General features: G+C 42.9%; 1 protein-coding gene across 5 annotated transcripts in view; it reads left to right on the top strand.

Annotated features, from left to right (window-relative positions):
* SLC38A1 (solute carrier family 38 member 1) overlaps positions 1 to 21,246 on the top strand; it is a 41,967-nt gene that overhangs the window by 11,465 nt on the left and 9,256 nt on the right. For all 5 annotated transcript variants that reach the window (XR_012658571.1, XM_075080952.1, XM_075080954.1 and 2 more), the window contains 10 exons: positions 5,315 to 5,390; positions 5,945 to 6,060; positions 11,086 to 11,159; positions 12,200 to 12,292; positions 12,609 to 12,690; positions 13,895 to 13,977; positions 14,890 to 14,948; positions 15,074 to 15,199; positions 17,420 to 17,499; positions 18,672 to 18,772. Coding sequence is in view for 4 of the 5 variants with exons in the window: in XM_075080952.1 (XP_074937053.1) it covers positions 5,315 to 5,390; positions 5,945 to 6,060; positions 11,086 to 11,159; positions 12,200 to 12,292; positions 12,609 to 12,690; positions 13,895 to 13,977; positions 14,890 to 14,948; positions 15,074 to 15,199; positions 17,420 to 17,499; positions 18,672 to 18,772 (890 nt within the window). In the remaining variant the exon portion in view is untranslated. The remainder of the gene's footprint in view (positions 1 to 5,314; positions 5,391 to 5,944; positions 6,061 to 11,085; positions 11,160 to 12,199; positions 12,293 to 12,608; positions 12,691 to 13,894; positions 13,978 to 14,889; positions 14,949 to 15,073; positions 15,200 to 17,419; positions 17,500 to 18,671; positions 18,773 to 21,246) is intronic.

Here is a 21,246-nt window from a genome sequence, read left to right on the forward strand (position 1 = left end):
CATGGAATAAGAGGTTAACAGGTGAACAGAAGAAATAATTTTGTGCTGCCTGGCACGTGGTGTAAGGCCTTGTGAAACTCCAAAGTCCATCAAAATCAGTGGGACTTTTTCTGTTGACTTCACTTGAGCTTTAGATTAGATTTGTAATTTCCAGCTAACTTTTTTTGTTGTTGTTGTTTCAACCTGGTGGGTTTGCAGCCTGTATTTCTTTCCGAACTCTTTTTTTCCTCCCAATGCATTTTTCACACTCAATGTAGAACAGATTTTTTTAAAGGGTCTTTTAGAGAAGGCACACAAGGGAGAAGCTGATTCCAGGTCTGGCTGTAAACTTTCTTGATCTTGGAAAAGAATTCTCTAGTTTCCTGTGGATTTCCAGCCTTTTCTGGCCTGTAGGTAGGGAGTTTTATGTAGGGAGGGGAGGCTGTTTGTAAGGGGCTGTATTGGGAGGGTTTTTTCTTTGTATGCAGGTGTTGAATTTCTTCTGGGAATGTCAATAAAGAGACTTGCATCAAATCCAGACATGGATTTGGTGTCTCTTAACCATACATCTTAGCTATAAAACTTTGCCAGCTCTTCACATAACTGTAGACCAATATTTAGATGACCTACTGCTTACCTGTAACTATGACGGCGCTCTCAGGAAGCTGCTGGCTGAATGTCTGTCTTGGTTTACAGCTAGTAGTAAGTTATCAGCACCCCTTGTTCAGTTAACAAGGTTGTTAGTAGGTATACCCAGATCTGGTACAAGTTTCATAATGTAAGCCAGACCAAGGTTTCTTCTACATTTCTTGTTCCTGCTTGCCCTGGAAATCTTTGCCATTGCTCAAGCTAGAGCTCAGTTTAAGAAGCTGCCTAAGGATAAAGTTCTGTCATCTTGGCAAAACTAGCTTTCCCTAAAAATGTTTAAGGCATTGTCAAATATCACTTTAAACATAATTAAATTAAACATATCTGAGATGGCTAAATGGTTTTTGGCTAACTCTGCTTAGCCAAAATGGCTAGCTCGGGGATATCACCTTAATCAAACGTTTCTCGTTTAAGTCCTTTAATAAATTAAATTTGGAAACCATAGTTAAACATGGTCCTTTTAAAACCACCTTATCACTAAGACTAAGTTTCTACTTTGCACTAAATCAAAATAGGAGAAGAATTAGATTAAGAAATTCTTTCCAAGCCAACTATGAGGCTTTATGCACCGCACGGATCAGCTGACTACTTCTTGGCCAGAATATTTTATTAACGTGTCTGAAAAGTTTTGTATAAGCTGCTCATACTCAGCTGTGATGTAGGAAGCACAACAGGAAAGCAGAAACATATAAGAACATGTTACGTCTTTTAATTATGGGTAAAGCATTTGAAATGAAGACAACAAACAGCGCAAATGGATTTCATGCTTGTCAGGGAGTCATAAGGCTTTGATGGTACAGACAGTCCTACTGTGCATTTCCACAGCACCTGTCACAGTGGCCTCTCGTCCTTGGGAGGGCTGGGAGAGGCTGGCTGGAGTAAACAGTCGTTTACCTTCATTCGTGTCATATTTATAAAGGTCAAACATACAACATTCTGTGACAATGAATAGCTCGTTTTCTAAGCACATCTATTAAGCAGAGCAGATGCATGTCACAGTTTAACTAGAAATTCCAGTATTCTAAGATATGTACCCTTTCATACGCTGTAGGGAAAAAAAAAAAAAAAGACCCTGAAATGAAAGAATGTTTATAAACAGCAAAATCTTAGGAAAATTTGTTTCTGTTGAATCCATTGGATTACCTTCCCCCTAGTTTTTTTGGGTTTTTTGGGTTTTTTCTGTTGGTTTTTTTTTTTAAGTTAAGTTCAGTAATACATTCCATTTATGGAAAACTTAGGCTGTCATACGGTATGTCTGTACCACCTACTGAGCATGGTCCCGAGGCACCCTTCTTGCCTGGACTTGCAGGTTGATCTGCCTGCAATAGCAAATGCGGCACAGCCTGCAGATCAGGCAGACCCCACATCCCCCCACCACTGCATTGCTGCTGAGCTTTCTGGGCAAGCTGTCCTGGGGCTGGGAGGCAGGTGCTAGGAAGCCCCCCGTAAAAAGCTGAGCACAGTGCTATGTACCTCATAGAAGGTATGATTTGGGAACCCAGTGACCACATTCTCATGTCTGGCTTTGCCCTCCTGTACACATCACGCAGCATAAATGAAGAAAAATGTGAAGTGTGACATGGTAAACATGGGGCAGATGAGGATCCCAGCTTATAATAGGAGATGAGAGGCTGGACAAGCCCAGTCCATTTTAATGTAGGACTAAATCAAAAGAAAGTACTTCAGATCAATTTATCAAATCAGATTAGTTTTCTTAAACTCCCATCCAGAAGGAAATAATGTGTTTGTTGGCCACAGAAGATACCAGTTCTGCAGAAGCTGTTCACTCTGTGAAAAGTGTTCTAATGAAAAGTCCCATGGTCGCTTTATATTCAAGCAATATTACTCAAGTGTTGTCTTTACCATGTGTTAGTTCTTTAAGAATAAGTTTCATCAAAATTTAATACCAGGTGGCAATAATAATAGTATCTACAAAATTGTTATTTTTGTTATTATTAAGGGGAGACTGGCTACAGAGGGATGAGAAGTTGGGGGAGCAGACTAGTTACTTCTATCATAACTCTGATAAAATCTAAAATGACACATGATCTCCATAATTGACAGAAGGCGGCAAAGTCCACAGATGTTCCCAGCAGCACTTAGAAATCCAAAAGAGACAAAACTCTTATCTGTGCTCCAGCCTGTACAAATTGCCTGCAGGGTGTTTCGAGAGAGAGCTGGAATGTCTTTTCCAACCGTTCACACACTGCTGCCCGCGTTCAAGAGATGGGCTTTAAACAGACATTAGAAAAAAAAGGACATGTTTCTGAATCAGGTTGAGATTCTATTCCACGAGGATGAAATATCTACGTGGTGAGCTTTGGAAAGTTAATTTTGGATCAGTCTATCTTAGAAGTGGTTGTTTTTCACTTCTTAAAACAGTGGGGGAAGTTCAGCCATCTATTCCAACTGTGTTAGGGCTGGTAAACCTGGCACATTGTCTGTATTTTGCAGCAAATTAGTTACTGAAGGTAGTAGTTTAAAAAATATTGGAGAAGCCTGGGGTTGGTTTTTATTGATATGAAGGAAGTCAAAGCAGACCAATGGGTAGGAGTCAAAGTTGCAACAAAACTGGCAAAAAATGCTACCTACGTTTTACCAGCTATGCCTGGATTTACGGGATGAACTCAAAATGTGTATGTAGTACACAAAATGTTAAAGACAGAGGGCCCAGTGTGTCAGCTGTGGAAGCCAAGTCAGCAGCATTACAACTACATGATTTTGGCATACGCTTACAAGCTGTGCTACCCTATATTGCTAGTAATTAGGCCACAACCCGGGTAGTAGAGAACGTTGAGAGAGCTCTGTCTGTAGGAGCTCACGGTTATATCACCAGCCTGAATACCTTTGGATGTACTCAAATGATGCACAGTTTGAAAAATACATCCCCGGCCAGTAGATGTTCCCAGCCGTGGGAAAGGACCAGCAGTGCTGGTCTTTGTGTTCAGCGCATTGTTTGTATGTTTTAATTTAAGAAGAGACACCTTAATTTACCTACAGCAAAAAGGGTCTCTGTCACTTGGTGACAGCCCCTGGTTAGGTATGTAACATGTACAGTGGCTGATGCATTAGGCAGTGCAGCCTAAGAATCATCTGTGGATTAACGAAGATGCCAGGGACTTAATTGTGCATAAACCTTCAAAAGATGAAAAGCTGAAAGAATGTTCTACACAAACTAAAATGTTTGCAGAAGTGAGGACATTGGAGAAAATAACAGCTCATCCAAATCAGGAGTGTTGTAAATCCCAAGGATACTGACGCAGCCGCAGGAGGCAAATGTTTTGGTGACAGTAAGTTCCTAAATGTGGATATATCAACGGTGCTGAGAAAGAAAAGCTGTTTATTCCATGTTTCCCTGCACAGAAGTGTTTAACTTTTGAAGTGTGGTGAATTCAGTGTTGAGTTTTGAAAGACGCTTACATGAAAATCCGGTAGCCCAGACCGGTGCACCATCAGAGCGCGTCGGCTGGTTCAGGATGGTCCAGGCAGTGCTGGCTGCGTGCAGCACCTCTTCCTCAACTCCAGCCATACAGTGGCAATTTAGGGTGTTGCAGGGTGCTGCAGTGTCACCCAACACTGAGAGGACGGACAGGGTCTTTAGGGATCCTTGGCAGAACCATGACAGCTCTAGACTGTACTTACAATTAAAGCTTTATTTTCTTAACAGGATATTATGATTAGTAGAGCACAGAGTCTATGATTAGAACAGCACAGGATTCCTACAAGCAGAAGCAATGTAGTACAATCTATAAGTAGCATAATACAGAATTTATAATACAACTTAACTTATAATTTCTAATCACCTGGACCCTCTGCAGATCAGATCAAATGGTTTGTGGTATCAATATAATGATCATAATCTAGACTTGAAAAATCATATAAAAGAAGATGAGTCACTCCCTCAGGCCTAGGAGGAAGCAGAGGATGATGGGGGTGTCCCTGGCCACTGGGGGTGCAGGGTCTTGCTGCCCAGCAGCAACTCCAGTCCAGGTTCCCCCCTTAAGACCTGTAACTGCTTGATTTTATGGACAGCGTTCTGGGTGCTGTTAGACTTCCCTGCTCTGTGGTGGGGTCATCACCACCACCTGGTGCACCTGCTGCCTGGGACCTTCAGGGCTGGCAAGGAAGGGAGTTAATTGGCCTGGCGCCCGGGCATCTTGAGGCTGATAGGGAGGGGAAGAAGGAATCTGTTTGATGCGTCTACTTGGTTCAGAGGACCTTCAGGGCCTGAAAGGGAATGAATACATAACCCACTCAGTCACAGGGAATGGCTGCTTGCCTCATAAAATGGTGTTAGTTGTGCTACCCACATTAGTAGGGGTTGGGAGCAGGGGGTGCCAGTCACGTGCACCTCTGCAGGACACCTGGAGAAGTATCTCCTCTTAGTGCCTGTGCAAACAAAGTACTTGCCCATCCACAAAATTGGTGCCGCTTCTTTGCTAAATCTCCTAAAAGACCATTCTCCCTATATACATTTATTCTGATCTGGTGCTAGTGTCGCCTTTATTGGTGCCCAATGTGCACTGCTATCAGTGAAGCATAATCTGGCTCATTAAATAGTTATGAGTTTGACCTCTTTTTGCATACGGTTTTCATATATTGCGTATTTTATAATCCCATGCTGGTCATGGAATTAATGTGTTCACTTTTTCTAAATGCTGGAAATAAATCCTCTGACTTCTTTCAGCAAGTTTATTTCGGACCGAGAAAGCAGAAGAAGTCTCACAAACAGCCACTTGGAAAAGAAGAAATGCGATGAATATGTAAGTCTCTCTTGCCAGTTTTTTCCCCTCTCAGAATGGACTATATGTTGTGCATGTGAAGGGCCATTAGCCATGGTATTCAAAAGTGCCGGGCACACACAATTACAACTGAAATGGAGGTTCCAGGAGGAACTGCCTGTGCTTAGCACTTAAAAAACCCCAAAACCAAAAAACCCAAGAATTTTGGTCTAGTTGAGGCAAGGGAATCCCTCTGGCCTTTGTAAGGCAAGAAGTTCTGGTGGTTCCTTATGGCCTTATGATGTATAAATTAGGCATAGGATGTTTCACAGGGGCAGTGAAAGATGGGGTTTAAAACTGGAAGTGTAGTTATCAGTTCTGTATTGCCAATACCATTTATATAAATTTACAAAATCTTAGGACAGAGTGTAGCTGTGACAGGGTTCAGCGACGCTTTTCAAACCAATTTTTATTGTTGTTTCCACAGCAGTAGTTACTTATACCTGATATATCACAAAACGTGGAGTTTGAAGCATAGATGCATTTCCCTGCCCTGTTCCAAGCCCTTGCTGACATGTCTGTCTCTACTTCTCCAGATCCCGGGAACTACTTCGCTGGGGATGTCTGTCTTCAACCTCAGCAATGCAATTATGGGCAGTGGGATTTTGGGTCTTGCTTTTGCCTTGGCCAACACAGGAATTCTCCTTTTTCTGTAAGTATTCACGGGGTGAGTAGCTGACCCCCCTGTAATTTCACTGCGTTTAAAGGTGTGCGCTGCCAGCAAGCTGAGGGATTTATAGTCCATCTGTAATCAAGTATGGCATTCAAGCCTGAAAACATTAGCTACAAGTTTCGGACATTTTTTCTCAGTCAAATTTTTTGGGGGGGAAAAGCCACTACTTGTAATGGTAGAGCAAATTAAGTCCATCTTATTTACTACTGACCTGAGCCTAGCCAGGGATTTTTCCTATGGTCCACAAGTTACATACACATCAGAAATATTCAGTAGTAATATTTGCAGTGGGATAGTACCTAGTTCTTACTTGTGTCACAGGATAGCCAGATCTTTCATCAAAGCATGGTGCAATAGCTACTTTTTTTTTTTTTAAACAAGAAAAAGAATATTTATATTCCTTTATATGTTACATATAATATTTTCATCTCACTCCCACAGTTTCTTCAGTTTCTTAAGTGAGAGTCCTTGAGAGCCAACATAAATACAGCCAAGATTTTAGTATAAAGAAAAAGAGTTGAGGTAGAGTACTTAACTCCAGCAAAAAAAGAGGCATTTTGTAAAGGAGAATTTTATAGTTTAAAAATGAAACGGTGCCAGTGAATGAGTAAGACACAATGTTATTCTGTGTTATTCTGGATCGCAGTATGAGATGTTACATTGTGAAAAGTGATTGTTAAGAAATCAGTTGGGAATTGTGTGCAGATTTCAGTGACAAATGTTCATTGAGGGAAGAAATACAATAATTTAAAATCTTTGAGAACTGTTCAACACGGTTACTGAGTTTACAGATTACTCTGAAGAGGTGTCATTTATTGAATGTCAAATCTAGAAATCTAGAACTCTTATTATTTCTTAGGTTTTGGGGAAATATATAACATGAGCCCTGTATATAGCAGAGCGGATGGCCGAAGTGGTACGTATAGCCATCTGCTCTGGGGTTTTGTGCCAGGATACAACAACCATGCTGCTATCTTACAGTTTGCTGTGGTTGAGTAAAATCCAGGAATAATCCAAGGAATTAATCCATTTGCATTAAGAATGTACAAAGTCTCATAATTGTGTTGTCGCTAAGCTCGGCTATAAAGTAGCTGGACTCTAATTTAGGTGTTTCTTATGCAGAGGGACTGAGTTTGTTTTATTTTTGCTGCTGTTTTAATGCAGTACTCTAACCTGTATGTGGTACTCCACCCGTGTTCTGACAAGCACACCTCTGAGGGCACAGACTGGTGGTTGCAAAAACTCCTGTAACCAGAAAAAAATAAGTTACCTCTCTTCAGCCATGTTACCTCTTCTGCAATAATAGTGTCTCAGCCAAGGACCACCCTCAGTTTCTCCTTACTTCTTTAGTTTTCTGTAATCTCATCCTCTTCTTATTCTTTCAGCGGTTTTCCATGAGAGTTAAATGAAATATGAAATGTGTTTGCTCTAAAGGTTGTAAAAAGGCAGTTTCTTTCAAGCGAAGTAGATCAGACCAGTGATGTGAACATCAGAGAAACTTCTAACAATGTGTGATGGTGACTGGGCTCATCTTAGCCCGAGTAGTGAGTGTGTAGAGATGTACTACCACATTGTACGAAAAACTGCCAAACCTGAATATAGAGATTTTATACAGTAAATAACAGCGTTATTCTCTACAGAATTAACTGTGTGTATTTAAAAGTGGATATTTGGTTTTGTTAGCTTTATAATGCCTTTAGATCTGTTGGCCTGGAGATAGACCAGCCTGCTGAGATCAAAGGTAAGGACGCTAGCAGGACCTAACTGACCAGGTTAGCAGAGCTTTCCCCTTTGAAGCCTGGAGGTACAGGATCCTAATGTGGTATCTGTAGTTATGCCTGAAAGTTGAACTGCTTTAAGTGTTCTTTTATCATGCAGTAGTCTCAAGAGTTAAACCTAGTCCATTAGTGTTAGATTTTTTCCTCACACTCTCATTCAGTGCATTTTTCTCATAAATGTATAGTTCTGCTGTCACTATCACAGGTAGATCTTAGAACCATTTCTGCTTTACAAGTGATGAAAGATCAAGTCCTATTACTAATAGTTTCATTGCTTTTTGCACATGAGAAAGCACTTAAATTCATTGGTCTTGACCAGCACAGTTCTGGAAAGTTTCTAGGTCGCTTTATCCAGTATTGGCACGCATCACCTCTGAAAAGCAGAAAGCAGAGGCAGAAAAATTAAAGGAGCATTTTCAGCGCTAACAACGCAGACCCAGCCTTATTCCACTCTTGCAACATTTATGCTCCTGCAGTGTGAAATGTGCACTGCTGTGCACACCTGGATCAGTTCAGATGCTACATTCTTGGCATAATATAATACATGCAAAATAAACATGGCATATTCTCACATGCTATTTGCATGGCTTAGTGCTGTAGCAAAGTGTCACGTGTTATAGGCAAAACAACTGAGGAAGGAACTCCGAGGAACTTAATCCCAGTGTTGTTGATAACTATAGCCTAGACCATAGAGCATCCTTTCCTGTATGCAAAAGGGGAGAAAACCTTGCTGCAGAAAGATGGCACAATACGCTTGGGAAGTCAGAGATGGGCCAGGCCACCTAGGGATGGCAGGAGCACTCATCGCTATCTCACCCTGCTTGTGGGTTCATCCCGGAGACCCTGCACCGGAGCGATGGATTGTGTTGCAGAGACGTACGAGCTGGCCAAGTGCAAGGTCCCTTCAGCCGCCTTTAGCCTGGCACTGCATGTAATCTGAAAAACCCTGCAGATGCACAGGGCTTGTTAGATGAGATACAGTATGAGATTACAACTGAAGTTTCACACTGCTTTCTGTGGCCACTTCTGCTAGGATAAACTGGAAGCAGTCACAAAGCCTAACTCCTCCAGAGGTTTAGGGCAAGCTGGCAGACCAGCCCTCTGAGAGGCCATACAGTGGCAAACCCCATGCTCTGCCACGCGCTTCTGCACCCAATACCTTATGAGGGTTCAGAGCTGTTCTGGGCAATAAGGCAGGTGACTGCACAAGCCTCACAGGTCTTCTGGCCTCAAGGCCTGGGACTCCCCAAGAGGGCTGGGGACAGCACATGTTTCAGCTGCCCTGGTAACGTGGCAGCTGTGAGCAAACAGAAATGGCATCACAGGAACAGTTTGCTCTTCCCAGCGCTGCATCAGTCACCTGCCCTAAACTGTTTATTCTGGATTTGTTGGGGGGAGGTGACTTTTGCATGTGCTGCTTGCTTGCATAGCTGCCAGCACTTCTTTAAGAGCAGGCAAAATAAAAATTACGGGAGTGATTTTGGGACTGCAGTGCAAGCTCCCCTGCTGCTGTTTTGAATTTGTGCAGAGCGAGTGGCATGGACATTTTCATTCCTTTCCAAGGGGTGGTTCTGGCACGAATATCCCTGTCCATACCACAGTCCTAACACAAACAAGTTTTTCATACAGCGCTAATGAAAATGCCAAGTGTCTCTGTAAGAACCCTATGGGGAACTAAGGACAACAGATCAGATAAATACCTGGCTGCTTGGGAGTGTTATTTTTACTGCTGCAAAGACTCCATGAGCTCAGTGCCTGAAAAACAGGAGCTTTTAATATTAAAACAGACTTGATGCTGGCATGCAGAGCCAGAGCCATTTGGGGCTGGGAGTGAGTCAGCCCAGCAGCCGAGCACGGGGGGCTGTGAGCACCATGCCTCCAGGCAGACAGGGGCGTAGCGGCTCTGCGGGGAACACGGGCAGGAGCAGGGCTTAGCAAATCTGTAAAAAATGGAGCAGAGTGACCTCAGCCAGTACAATCTCCCTTCCCTTCTCCACCTCCTTGAGGAGAAACACCCTTTGGGCTATACAACGGGTGCGTTGTTATTGTCAGCCATCATACTTTGTTGGCAATAGAGCAGTTCCTCCTGTCACCTCTTTATGTTTCTTCCTGCTCATCTGGCCCCAAGAAACTTGTGGGTCATTATATGGCACTAAAGTAGTTCTACTCTAAAATAATAAAAAAGTGGGGGGAGGAGAATTCTCATCCTGTTCTTTCTATGTATTCCTATGAAAAAGATGTGTTGTTGCCTATCTATGGCAGCAGCTTGTTTTCTGTTAAATTTTAGGCTTGTTTTTCTCAGTGTCCTCAGGGTAGTTGTCATAATAAAGAAAGGAATTGCCAACAGATTGTCTGAATGCTCTTCACACACATCATGAAAACATCATCAGGTCTTTGTGTGTCAGAGTGTTGGAGGGGAAGGCACACATGGTGCTTGGCTTAAAGACACAGAGCAATGAGCAAATGTGGTTTTATGCACTTAGCCCCCACCACTGACTAATTACCATTTGTGCCAGCAAGTTCCCTACACAAACAGTTTGGTCATTACTTCCTGCAATTCTTCTGTGTGAAGTCAAATCAGGGATCATGACAGACCAGGAATGACATCAGTGAGGGAACACCAGTCCCCACCTGGACAAAGTATAAGCCGTTGGTTTCTGCCTTTATTCCCAAGGGAAGCCAGTTGAGCCTTAACTTCTCTCCCCTTCCCCCTCCTTGGGCACTGGGAGGCACATAAAAAGCCATTTGGGCACCCCCTTGGTAGCATATGAAACTTGTCCTGGTAAAAATACTTCCATTTGGTATGGAAGTCTTTAGAGGACTTCCCTTTAAATTTTTTACTCTGCTTCCAGAAAAAAAACCTTTAAAGTGGGTTCTGAGAGACATACATGGCTCATCTCTGCTCTGATTAAATCTTAGTTCCTACCTGAAAAGACATCTATATTCTTGCTTCTTTCAGTTTTGGGGCGGGGTGTAACTTGCTAACAGGCTGCGCTCTGCAGCTCTGCTAAATTTATTTGTTTGCATCCCTCTGCATGCAGGGATTTATACCTCCATGTGGTGGAACTGCAAAAAGCATGTGAACCACATGTATGTTTAGGATTTTTTGCTTTGTCAGAAGAGTATAAAAATTATCTCAGAGTCACTGGGAATATGACCTGATATGAAATATTGCACTGTTAGAGCTCAGCTCTTACAGTAAGCTTTATTCTCCTTTCTTTCGTAGGCTGCTTCTGGTTTCAGTGACGCTGCTATCTATTTATTCAATATATCTCCTGTTGGTGTGTTCAAAGGAAACAGGTAATTTAAGATGTTATTATACCATTTCAGTAGAATTGTAACAAACAAGAGGTGAAAAGTGCTCAAATAAGGCCAGGTGTTTTGTGTAAGATGGATTTTCTATCACTTTGCCGACACAAGAGAAAGGCCTAACGCTTTTTGGGTCAGAAGCCCAGAATTAACAAGAATTTATGCCATGGCAATGGAGAACTGCATCTGACCATCACTGTAACGAGAAAAACTTACAACAAAGAGTGAATTCTGCTACCGTGAAGTGTTGTCTTCAGTGAGCTAGAAGGAACAGCTCATTTACTTTCTTTACGTTACAAAATCAATAGCAAATGAAATATAATGAATCTTTGCCCATGGTGAAGCTTACCTGGAAATACAGTTTCTCCTTAATAGTTAGGGTGAAATTCCTGATATCCTTTGTGGTGTAGTAGGAGGTTTCCTAGAAGATAATAAAAGGGAACAGTTCCTCCACAGATAAGTGTACCTGTAAGCACAATATGTTTATTATATATAATATATGTAACACAGAAATTAGCAGTTACCTACAGTGTTAAATGTCACTGTGCTCTGAAGGCCAAGAGTCTCCTTCCTTGGGTAACAATCTCTGAAGCCAGATTTTAAAAATTATCTGTGGAAGCCAGGCTGCCAGTGCTGACTTGTGAATCCTGCTGTACCAAGTTTTGTCTGGAAAGAGGCTTTATACATCACTCCCATTGCAGGCGCAAACCTAATACGTCAGGATGGGGATACCAGAACTTGACATGTCACTAGGGGTATAGACAGATTCATAAAAGGGGCGTAATAACCTCATTAACAGCTTCAATTTCAAAAGTGACCAGTAGCCAATGATAACATTTACAGATGTCAAGCAAATAACCCCACATAAGTTTCAGCCCTAGTAATTATAAGGAAACTCTCTATTTACTTGCAAAGGGCAGATATGGCTGCACAGATGGGTGATTAGCTGAAAAGAAACAAGAAGTGTTCCAATTCAACAGCTTTCACTGCTGTATTTGTTACCTTTCTCCTATTTTTTTTTTTTCATGCAGGCTGCATGGTGTATGAAAAACTGGGTGAGCAGGTCTTCAGTACCCCAGGGAAAATGATTGTCTTTGGATCTACATCTCTCCAGAATGTTGGAGGTAAAGGAGATGAGGGGTATTGAAAAACAAAACCCAGGAACATCTTAATTATGTTATGGCTACAAACCAGTCAGGTTCCTCATTCTTTCAGTGATACCTTGGGATCTTCATGCTCCTCAATACAGCTGTGGCTAACACTTTGCATGCAGCCCTTTAAAAATGCTGGATTGCTGAATGATCAGTAGTTCACAGCCAGTTATAGTTTGGGGTCTTCTATCACGAGAGGCTGATGTGGGAAAAGGTTCAGGAAGCTCTGCTGTACTTATGGCACAAAATACCTTACCCATTTTCTAAACTGACTTTCTTCTTCTTCCAGCAATGTTGAGCTATCTCTTCATAGTCAAAAATGAGCTGCCTTCTGCCATAAAGTTTCTAATGGGAGAAGAAGAATCTTTTTCGTAAGTTGAATTCATTTTGGTGATTAGATTATGGAATTTAATCTTGTCTAGCTAAGTTCAAGCATGTGTTTATAAAAGCCTGTAAGTATTGGGTGCTCTTTAGGTTTGTCAAAGTAGATTTTCACAGGAATATCTCAGGAAGTTAATGAAAACCAAGACAGCTTTGGAAAGGAAAAGGAGATGGACAGGAAATGAAAGGTTAAATCATCAGCAGTTACTCTCTTCACACATCAGAATTTCATGCAGAATTGTGATTTATATAAATCAAAATTCCTATATCATAGGATCAAATCATTTACAGTGTTGGGCAACACTTTAAGATATTGGGAACAATGCAAGTTTAAGATATTATGTATTTCCCTGTGTTCTTAGCATCTTACAGGATTTTCCCCCTGAAGCACTGTCCCAAGTATGAAATTCTTCAGTACTAGCATATGACAACAGCAGAATATTGTACTTAGATTTCTGTCATTTATCACTCCTTGGCATTTACCAACCTCTTTAATAGAGGGGTGGCATTTATTTACAGTAGTAAATAGCCTTTGCACTGGGTTATATGATGTGCTGTTGTGCACGAGAAGAAGGTAGAGATCCCATTCCTCAGGCTTTCATACTAAATTGGACAGAGCAGTGGAAATAGGTCACACAGAATGTCACTAATGCTCTCCCTTCTACCCCTTCTTGCTTTCCAGCAGAATTCAAAGCACTTTGCCAGAAGAAGATACAGCAATGGGCTGGCTGGTGCATGCCAGCCCGCAGGAGCTTGGTTTGCCACCCCAGGCACATGCCCGAGTGGTTTAGTAAACAAATCATGGTCCCCCCCACCCCACTGTGCTGTATGTGTGACCCTTTGCATGATCTTGCCTCATCCTAGCGGGGTGGCTAATATCAGGTTACGGAGGGTATTGTTCTGCCTCTTAGTCCCCTCACTGATCTCAGCAGTAAGGTGATATTCTTTCTAGTGACTATGAAAATCTGCCATATCTGAGGCAGAGCAGTACCATGTTTTAAGTGCTGGATACTTAATGAGTCTACAAAGTTCAGGTGTGGCCCCCGTCTCTCTTTTTCTAGGAGCTTTAGGGTAAGGAGACCAAAGATAGTTCTGTAACTGCAGCCATCAAAGAGGATGACTGAGTGTGAGGAAAATGAGAGAGGGTTTAATTAAGGTGTGCTCATGGTGGATTTTTTTTTATGTTTTATACAGGGAATGGTACGTGGATGGGCGGTTTCTTGTTGTCACAGTGACGTTTCTTATAATCCTCCCTTTATGTCTCCTTAAGAACTTAGGTAAGATGCAAATGCCATTGTGGAAATAAAATAAAGGAGCCCAGACATCATGCCACTGACAGCCACAGTGGCAACTCAACCATAATTTTAAAAAAAAAGTGTTCTCAATGTAATCTAAGCAGCGTCCCTGGTCCAGGAATAAGCTGTGTTTTGGACATCTTAGAACAAGCAGGCCTAAACTGTCACAGCAGTTGAACTCGGTATAAACCAGTTTAATCCATACAATTGTGGAAATTGATTTTTAAAATTATAGTTCAGAGGGTCTTCATTTCATAAGGCAATTCTATTTTATGTGTAGCCTGTAAAAATAAGTTCACAAATTGTGAGACGACAAAAAATGTCTTATTTTTCTATCAGCATTGACACTTTTAGCGGGGAGGTTAATTGGAGATATTGGACTTAGAAGTAAGGTGTGTATAAAGGATGCATTTTCAAATGTGTTTAAGTCCACAGAGATGCCTGTAGGTACACAGTGTATTTTTTTAAAACCACGTAACAAGTTTTGGCACTGAAGTCCTGTTGGCATCTTTCTTTTGAGAAAATAACCCATACTTAGCTGATGTGGCTCATATCGGGAAATCTGGGTCACATTCTGATTGCAGTTACACATTGTCAGGTTTTTTTCAATTATCACAGCCCCTTTCAAAAGTAAAATTAGTTAAATTGCCATAATGGTGACTCTCGGGAAGTCAAACCAGTAAGAGCAAAGCTCAGGTCTGTCTGAAAGGCGGGAAACTTGCGATGTGGGAGACTCCCACACCACTACGATATGCTGTTGTCCTGCCCCGAAGCTCACAATACATATTAAATGTATGTTGCATTTAAACTTTTCATGAAGCAGCAGAAAGAAGTAAAAACCAAGATATGGCTAATAAATTATTTTGTATGAGATTTCCTTTTAATTTCTTTCAGGCTACCTTGGCTATACCAGTGGATTTTCATTAAGCTGCATGGTATTTTTCCTGATAGTGGTAAGTTCAGCTTGCATTCTTTGTTGGATGAAAGTCACTTGATAGGATATTCACAATTTCTCTGATGTTTTAATTTGCTTTTTATGATTCTTTTAGCAATTAATTTTCTTCTTCTCTCATTCTAGGTTATTTACAAGAAGTTTCAAATTCCCTGTGTCGTATCGGATCTAAATGCAACATCCCCTAACCTATCAAATAGCTCAGCACATGAACATATGTGTAAGCCAAAGTATGTTATCTTTAATTCCAAGGTATGTTTCTTTTTATAATACTTATTTTTAATTCACATACTATATGCATCCACACCCTGTGTTCTTAATCCAATCAGCACCACGTAGGGCCTGACTCTCCATCCTTCCACTCCTGCTCCAACGGTGAACACACAATGGGTCTCCTTGCCAAGTCTTATGGAGATGCCATGTTGAATGTACCTCCTTCTGCTCTTGCTCTGTCCCGGTAGTAGATGTGCTAAGGCTGTGAGCCAGAGCTACCATTGGACAACAAATGCTTTTCTTGGGAGAGTTTTCTTTTCCACTGCTTCTTAGTATCCGTGCTGCAACTGCGCCTTTAGGCTGTAGTTCAGCAGAGGCTGAGTAAGCCATTCCTGCATCCAAAGCCTAGAAGTAATCCCTCTATCCTTCTGCACACAAACTACTTCTTTGTGACAGGGTACGTGCTTCTGTAGCCATATGGTGAACTGGTTCGGCAAAAGGATACAGTTAAAAGCTAATCCAGCAAAAATTTGATTGCCTTTCAGCTGGATGCTCTCCTCCATCGCCACACAGCTGCAGAAAAAGTTGTGCCAAGAATATGCAAAAGAGCAACTGGCTGTAGCTGTGGGTGCAGGAGGATTGCTCCTGTCAGCTGTGCTGGGGCACAGTGCTCTTAAACAGCATCTTATCCAGCAGGGCAGGGTCCTCAGGGTGTCACAGTTGCATTCACAGGGAATGCGCATGTATAGCATACGCATGCAAAAATTAAATTTTTTTAAAATTCATCCTACCAGCTTCAGCTGAAGAAACTAATCCAAGCACTTTTCTTTAGTTGGGAGTAGCCATCAGCCCAGATCCCATGCAACTAACAAAGATTTAACTAACTTGGTGGGTGATAGCAGCTTAGATGTAGGTGTATTTTAGACAGCATGGAAGGGCAGTCTTTTTTTCCTGCAGAAAGTGTCAGCACTTGCTGACACAGAGCTGATGGAGGCACATCAGAAGGATCAGTCCAGCTGAACTAGGCACGCTGAGCTGAACTCTAGAGATTTGCCCTCGGGGCCCGCAGTTTGCCAATCAGTTTAGCAACTTTGGTAGATGAGAGGACAGGCAGTTTCACAGAATCAGAGGGTGGCTGAGATTGGAAGGGACCTCTGGAAGTCATCTGGTCCAACCCCTCTGCTCAAGCAGGGCCACCTAGAGCCAGTTGCCCAGCACCATGCCCAGGCAACTTCTGAACATCTCCACGGATGGAGACTCCACAAGGGTAGCGTGCTGTGAGTGAGGGAGAGGAGGCAGCACAGGCCTGGGTGAGGAAGGACCGATGGAGAGCAACAAGTCTATTTACTGAATCTGTCGGGCCTGGGCATACCGGAGGATGGCTTCGGTGCGAAGGGGATGCCTGTGGCCAGTGCAAGCAGATCTCAGAGGGCCAGGGAGAGCCACATGTAGGGATAGACTCATTTTGTCCTTGCAGGAGGACTTGTTTTTCATGTGATCTCTGCTCATAACCATTCCCTGGGGAGAATGGAAGCGCTTGGGCTCTGAGATAATTTGTGAACTTTGGCTGTATGCTGAGGACTGAAACCTCAGTTTTTGGTGAAGAAGGGGTGAGGTCCCCCCCCAGAGGCCTCCTGCGCTTCCTGGTGACGTAACGGTCTCTCTCTTTCCCCAAGGAAAAGCACGATCCCTCCACAGCCCTCCTAGCCCTTTTGTTGGTCTGGGAGATGAAGGGACTCAGTCTGGTACCTTGAAATATCCATTTATTTGTAAGTTCTGCATTCCTCTTCTCTTTTCTTACAGTCTGGATATGGGCTTCCTCTTCAGGACTTCAGCCTTAGCACCACGGGTGCGCACCCCTCTCCATGCCAAGGCAGGGTAGCGTAGCGGTGACCCCACCATGCATCCCTTTTATGTGTGATGGTGTGCTAGTAATGGTGGCAGTAGCTGGGCAGGGAAACTCATCCCAGAGAGCAAAACCAGTAGCCATGTGGTGTTCAGCGCTGCGCTCTGCGAGCAGAGTCGGGACTGTACTCACATGACCAACACGAAGACTTTGTCCTCCCATTGGAAGAGCACTGCTCTCCATATTTCATTAAATATGTGCTGACAGGTCTTCTGCCTTCTTTGAAGGCTCTCAATATTCAGCTGAAGAGTCCAGAGAGTTGCAAACTGAGGTAGTTGAACATGGATTGTTTCTTCACACTGCTGGGGCAAATACTTCTTCTTAACTTCTTTTCTAAAATTCTCTCCGAACAGACCGTTTACGCTTTGCCCACCATTGCTTTTGCGTTTGTGTGCCACCCATCAGTCCTCCCAATTTACAGCGAACTTAAAGAGTAAGCCTTTCTCTTTTTTTTCCTCAGTTAACTGTTTTGAACTGCTTTGCATGGAAAATGTTAGCGCAGAGGTGCTCTGAGTCATTCATGCTGTTTGGAGGAGATGCGCTTTAGTAACACCCAACAAGCCAACAAGCGTGGCTGGCAGCTAAGGAAATCTGGCTTCCCAGGCATGCTGCTGGGGTGGGGGTGAGGGAGGCTGAGGATAATGCAATACTTTGGGAGTTTTCTCTGAAAGTACATGGCAGCCTGGGGAGAGCTAAGTTGTGCCGGTTGTTATTTGGCATAGGAGAGAGGCGTGTGTTCAGCTAATGGCATTTGTTCCAATGCAACTAAAAATATGTTGCAGTACCAGGAAAAAAAAATACTTTCAGCCTTGCCTGTACTAAAAGACCTTTGCCGGTACAGCTGTCTCGCTGACACCTCCGGCTGTGCAGGGCTGTGGGGAGCTGGAGACCAGCCCTGCTGCGGCATTGCTGGCGGCCTTGGGGGCTGCAATGGGGTCCCAGGCCATGGGGGGAGCCCCAGGGGAGAGGTTGGGGTCAGTCAGACCCATGGGCGCCCTCAGGTCCCGGTCACTTGCTGGGTGCTTCGAGTGTCAAGGGACTCCAGCAGGTTCCCAGGTGCTTATATAGGGCATCCCCACGTGGATTTAAAAGCCTAACTTTAGGTACCAGCCTGTCAATATTTCAGAACAAATACGTAAAGTTAAGTGTTTACACTTAACCTATTTTACAGGTCTACAGTGGTCTGCATAGATTCATTATTTTCTACCCATAGGGACACAAATGTTTCTCTGCAAACATTCAAAATGGTTTTTTTTCCTGTGTATAATTTTACTCTCTCTTTATTTTGGCCTTTAAATTTAATTACTAAAGCATTAAAGGCCACCCTCTCCACTTGTCTTCACCCTTTACTCTGTTTAGGCAGGTATGGCCGGGGAGCAGAGCCACCGGGCAGTCCCACCATTTCTTGACTTAAGCCCCAAGTAGGGTCTGTTTCCCCAGTCCTTCTTTTCCTTGTGCAGCTGTCAATGAATTCCTGTTTTAAACTAAAATGCATTCATGAGTCTCCCCAGAATTACTGTTTATGCAAAGACTTAATACATTTTTAAACAGCTATTGAAAAATACAGCCCAACCATTTTTATGTGTTCTTTTCTTCTTTCTCCAGCCGTTCACAGAAAAAAATGCAGTTGGTTTCAAATATCTCATTTTTTGCCATGTTTCTGATGTACTTTTTGACTGCCATATTTGGCTATTTGACTTTCTACGGTAAGTATGCAGTTCTTTACTGATCAAAATAGAAAGGAAATACATGCGTAATCAATAGTGTATCCCAGCTGGAAAGAAAAGTCCCATCCACTTATATTAAAATACTTTTCCAAATCATTTTCCTTAAAATTTACATATCGAAGGTACACATCCTTTCCTCCTTTCCCCTGTGGGCAAAAAGCACAAGTGAAAGTAGTTTTTACACAAGGTGTATTCAAATATGAAGGAGAGATTTGTTTAACAGAATTGGGATTAGCTGGTCCCCACTAAGATTTTTCATTCCAAAAATGTATGCAACCTGATGTTCATTCAAAAAATGTATGCAACCTGATGTTGCATACATTGGTAATGACTGAAGTATGCATATCTGTATACAATGAAACAGATTTGAAAGCAGGTCCTAGGAAATGGGTATCAAATCAGCCATCACAGCTTTTGCATTTTCTTATTGATGCTTTCATCATAGAGGTGAAGTACTAAATGTTTTCCCTGTGTCCCTAAAGCTGACCCCATCAGGTCTTGGTTAAACAAATTGGCAGCGAATGTGGGGAAGCTTCGAGTGTTGTCCCAGCTCCGCCACCAAAGGATAGTTATTTCAGCATTTGAGATTTGCACCCTGTCTCTTTTCATCCATATCAATTCACTTAAAGAAGAAAAAAAAAATTATGTTGTATCCTTTAGCAATACAACATGTATGCTCTAAAGGCACAATTATTAAGTAAAGTAGGATAAAATACAAATGTTGCTCAGGAAGCTACTCCCATGTTCCAGTATAATGGGAATGTTGAAAAGTAGCATTTTTTCCGTGGACCTTTAAGAGGTTACAAGACAGATGACAAAACTGATGTTTGCTTTTTACCTCAGAGCCACAAAAGGTCATCAGTCTTCTCTACCCTATTCCAAGTGACCTTTCTGTTACAATCTCCTTATTCATGGTACCGTTCCTTGTAAGCCACGTGTTGCAAGAGAAAGAAAATAAGTAAATATGAAACGTGGCATTTTTTAAAAGGTGTACCCATCTTGTATTTGTTTTCTCAGGCTCTCGTTCTGATTATGAGGCCTTGAGTCTGCATGCGTTGAAGTAACTTGAGGCCATCTGTTCTAATTTTCCCAATAAAACTGCAAATATGCTGCAAGTGACAACAGCCATAGCCGTTCTCATCCAACTGCTCCCATCTAACACATTTTCATAGAAACGCATCAAACTAGCAGCCCCAGGGAGCAAGTGGGTGTAAATCAGCACGGACCCCTTCACTTTGGCAGGGAGGAGATTCTGATGTGATTGCCCCAGGGATCTGAGGAGGCAGATCCGTGGCGCTCCTCTCTGGGCATCTCCCACGCCCCTCAAGGACGAGGGTCTGGAGTCCATGGAGGAGGTAGGGGCTGCGTCCTTCTGGCCCTCCTGAGGGGGAACGGTGGAGGAATCCCTGGGGTGTCTTGTGTGCCTCTCCCCACATCAGGCGTCCCTGCTCCTCAGCACCGAGAGCCCGTGGGTGGAAGCTGTGCGGCTCCACTGGGGCTTCTGCAAGGGTCAGTGCCATGACACACAGCAGAAAAGACACCGAGGGAATATAAAATTGCTCCACTTTGATCCTTCTTCCCCTTGAGACCGACAAGACCTTACCTTTCATGTGTTCGTTTACAGTTTTCTAACCCTCTTCTCTACCCTTACCTGGATAAGAACACCATTTTTATTGTGGCCATTTCTTCTTTACACTGATAGTACTTGTCTGTTTGCTGTATTCTCAAAAGTGTTGCAGTGATGACTATATTTACATTGCAGAATTACAGAAAAGAGGTGTTTTTCTTCCCCTAAAAGGTCACACTGTGGTTGGGCTCTGTGGTGTATCTAGCTGAAAGGAAAACAGACCTTCAACTGTAAGCCTTGCCCTTCACTTCCTACCTGGCTGCAGTCCGTGAGCGGTACAGAAGTTGCAGTCTGTGCTTGCAGGAGCAGAGTAAGCTCTGTGTTGCAGAAGCTGTGCATGTGCCCGGCTTGAAAACCCCACTCCTAATCTGCAGGGAGGTGGGAGAGCGTTTTCTTTCTCCTGGTGGGGATTCAAGTACTGCATAGGTGGTCTTGACCTGTGGTCTCTCCCCAGAAGGGTGTCCTGGGGGGAGTGCAGGCATTTCGCTGCAGGACAGATTCCTCTGTCTCTAGGAATACATGAGATTTTACCAAGTGCAAAAGATGTTAAACTTGGCATGGCTGCTGAGTTGCCTTTAAGGACTTCATTTAAGGGCTGTTAAGTTTTACCACCAGCTTTCTAAGATATGCAGGCAGAAACAAAACATGAACCTAAACAGGGGCAGTGAGTATGTTTTTGTGGCTTGTTTAACAGCCACCCCCTTAGGTTATTGCTCCTAGATATTTAAAAGTTACAAAGAAAACACATAGGTCCCTCAGCAACTTGGCTTTCTTGTTGGTTAGCACATGCAGTGCCACTGTGCACTATTTATGACAGCTTAAAGGA

Source organism: Phalacrocorax aristotelis, chromosome 1 (assembly GCF_949628215.1).
Source record: "Phalacrocorax aristotelis chromosome 1, bGulAri2.1, whole genome shotgun sequence".
Classification (NCBI taxonomy): domain Eukaryota; kingdom Metazoa; phylum Chordata; class Aves; order Suliformes; family Phalacrocoracidae; genus Phalacrocorax; species Phalacrocorax aristotelis.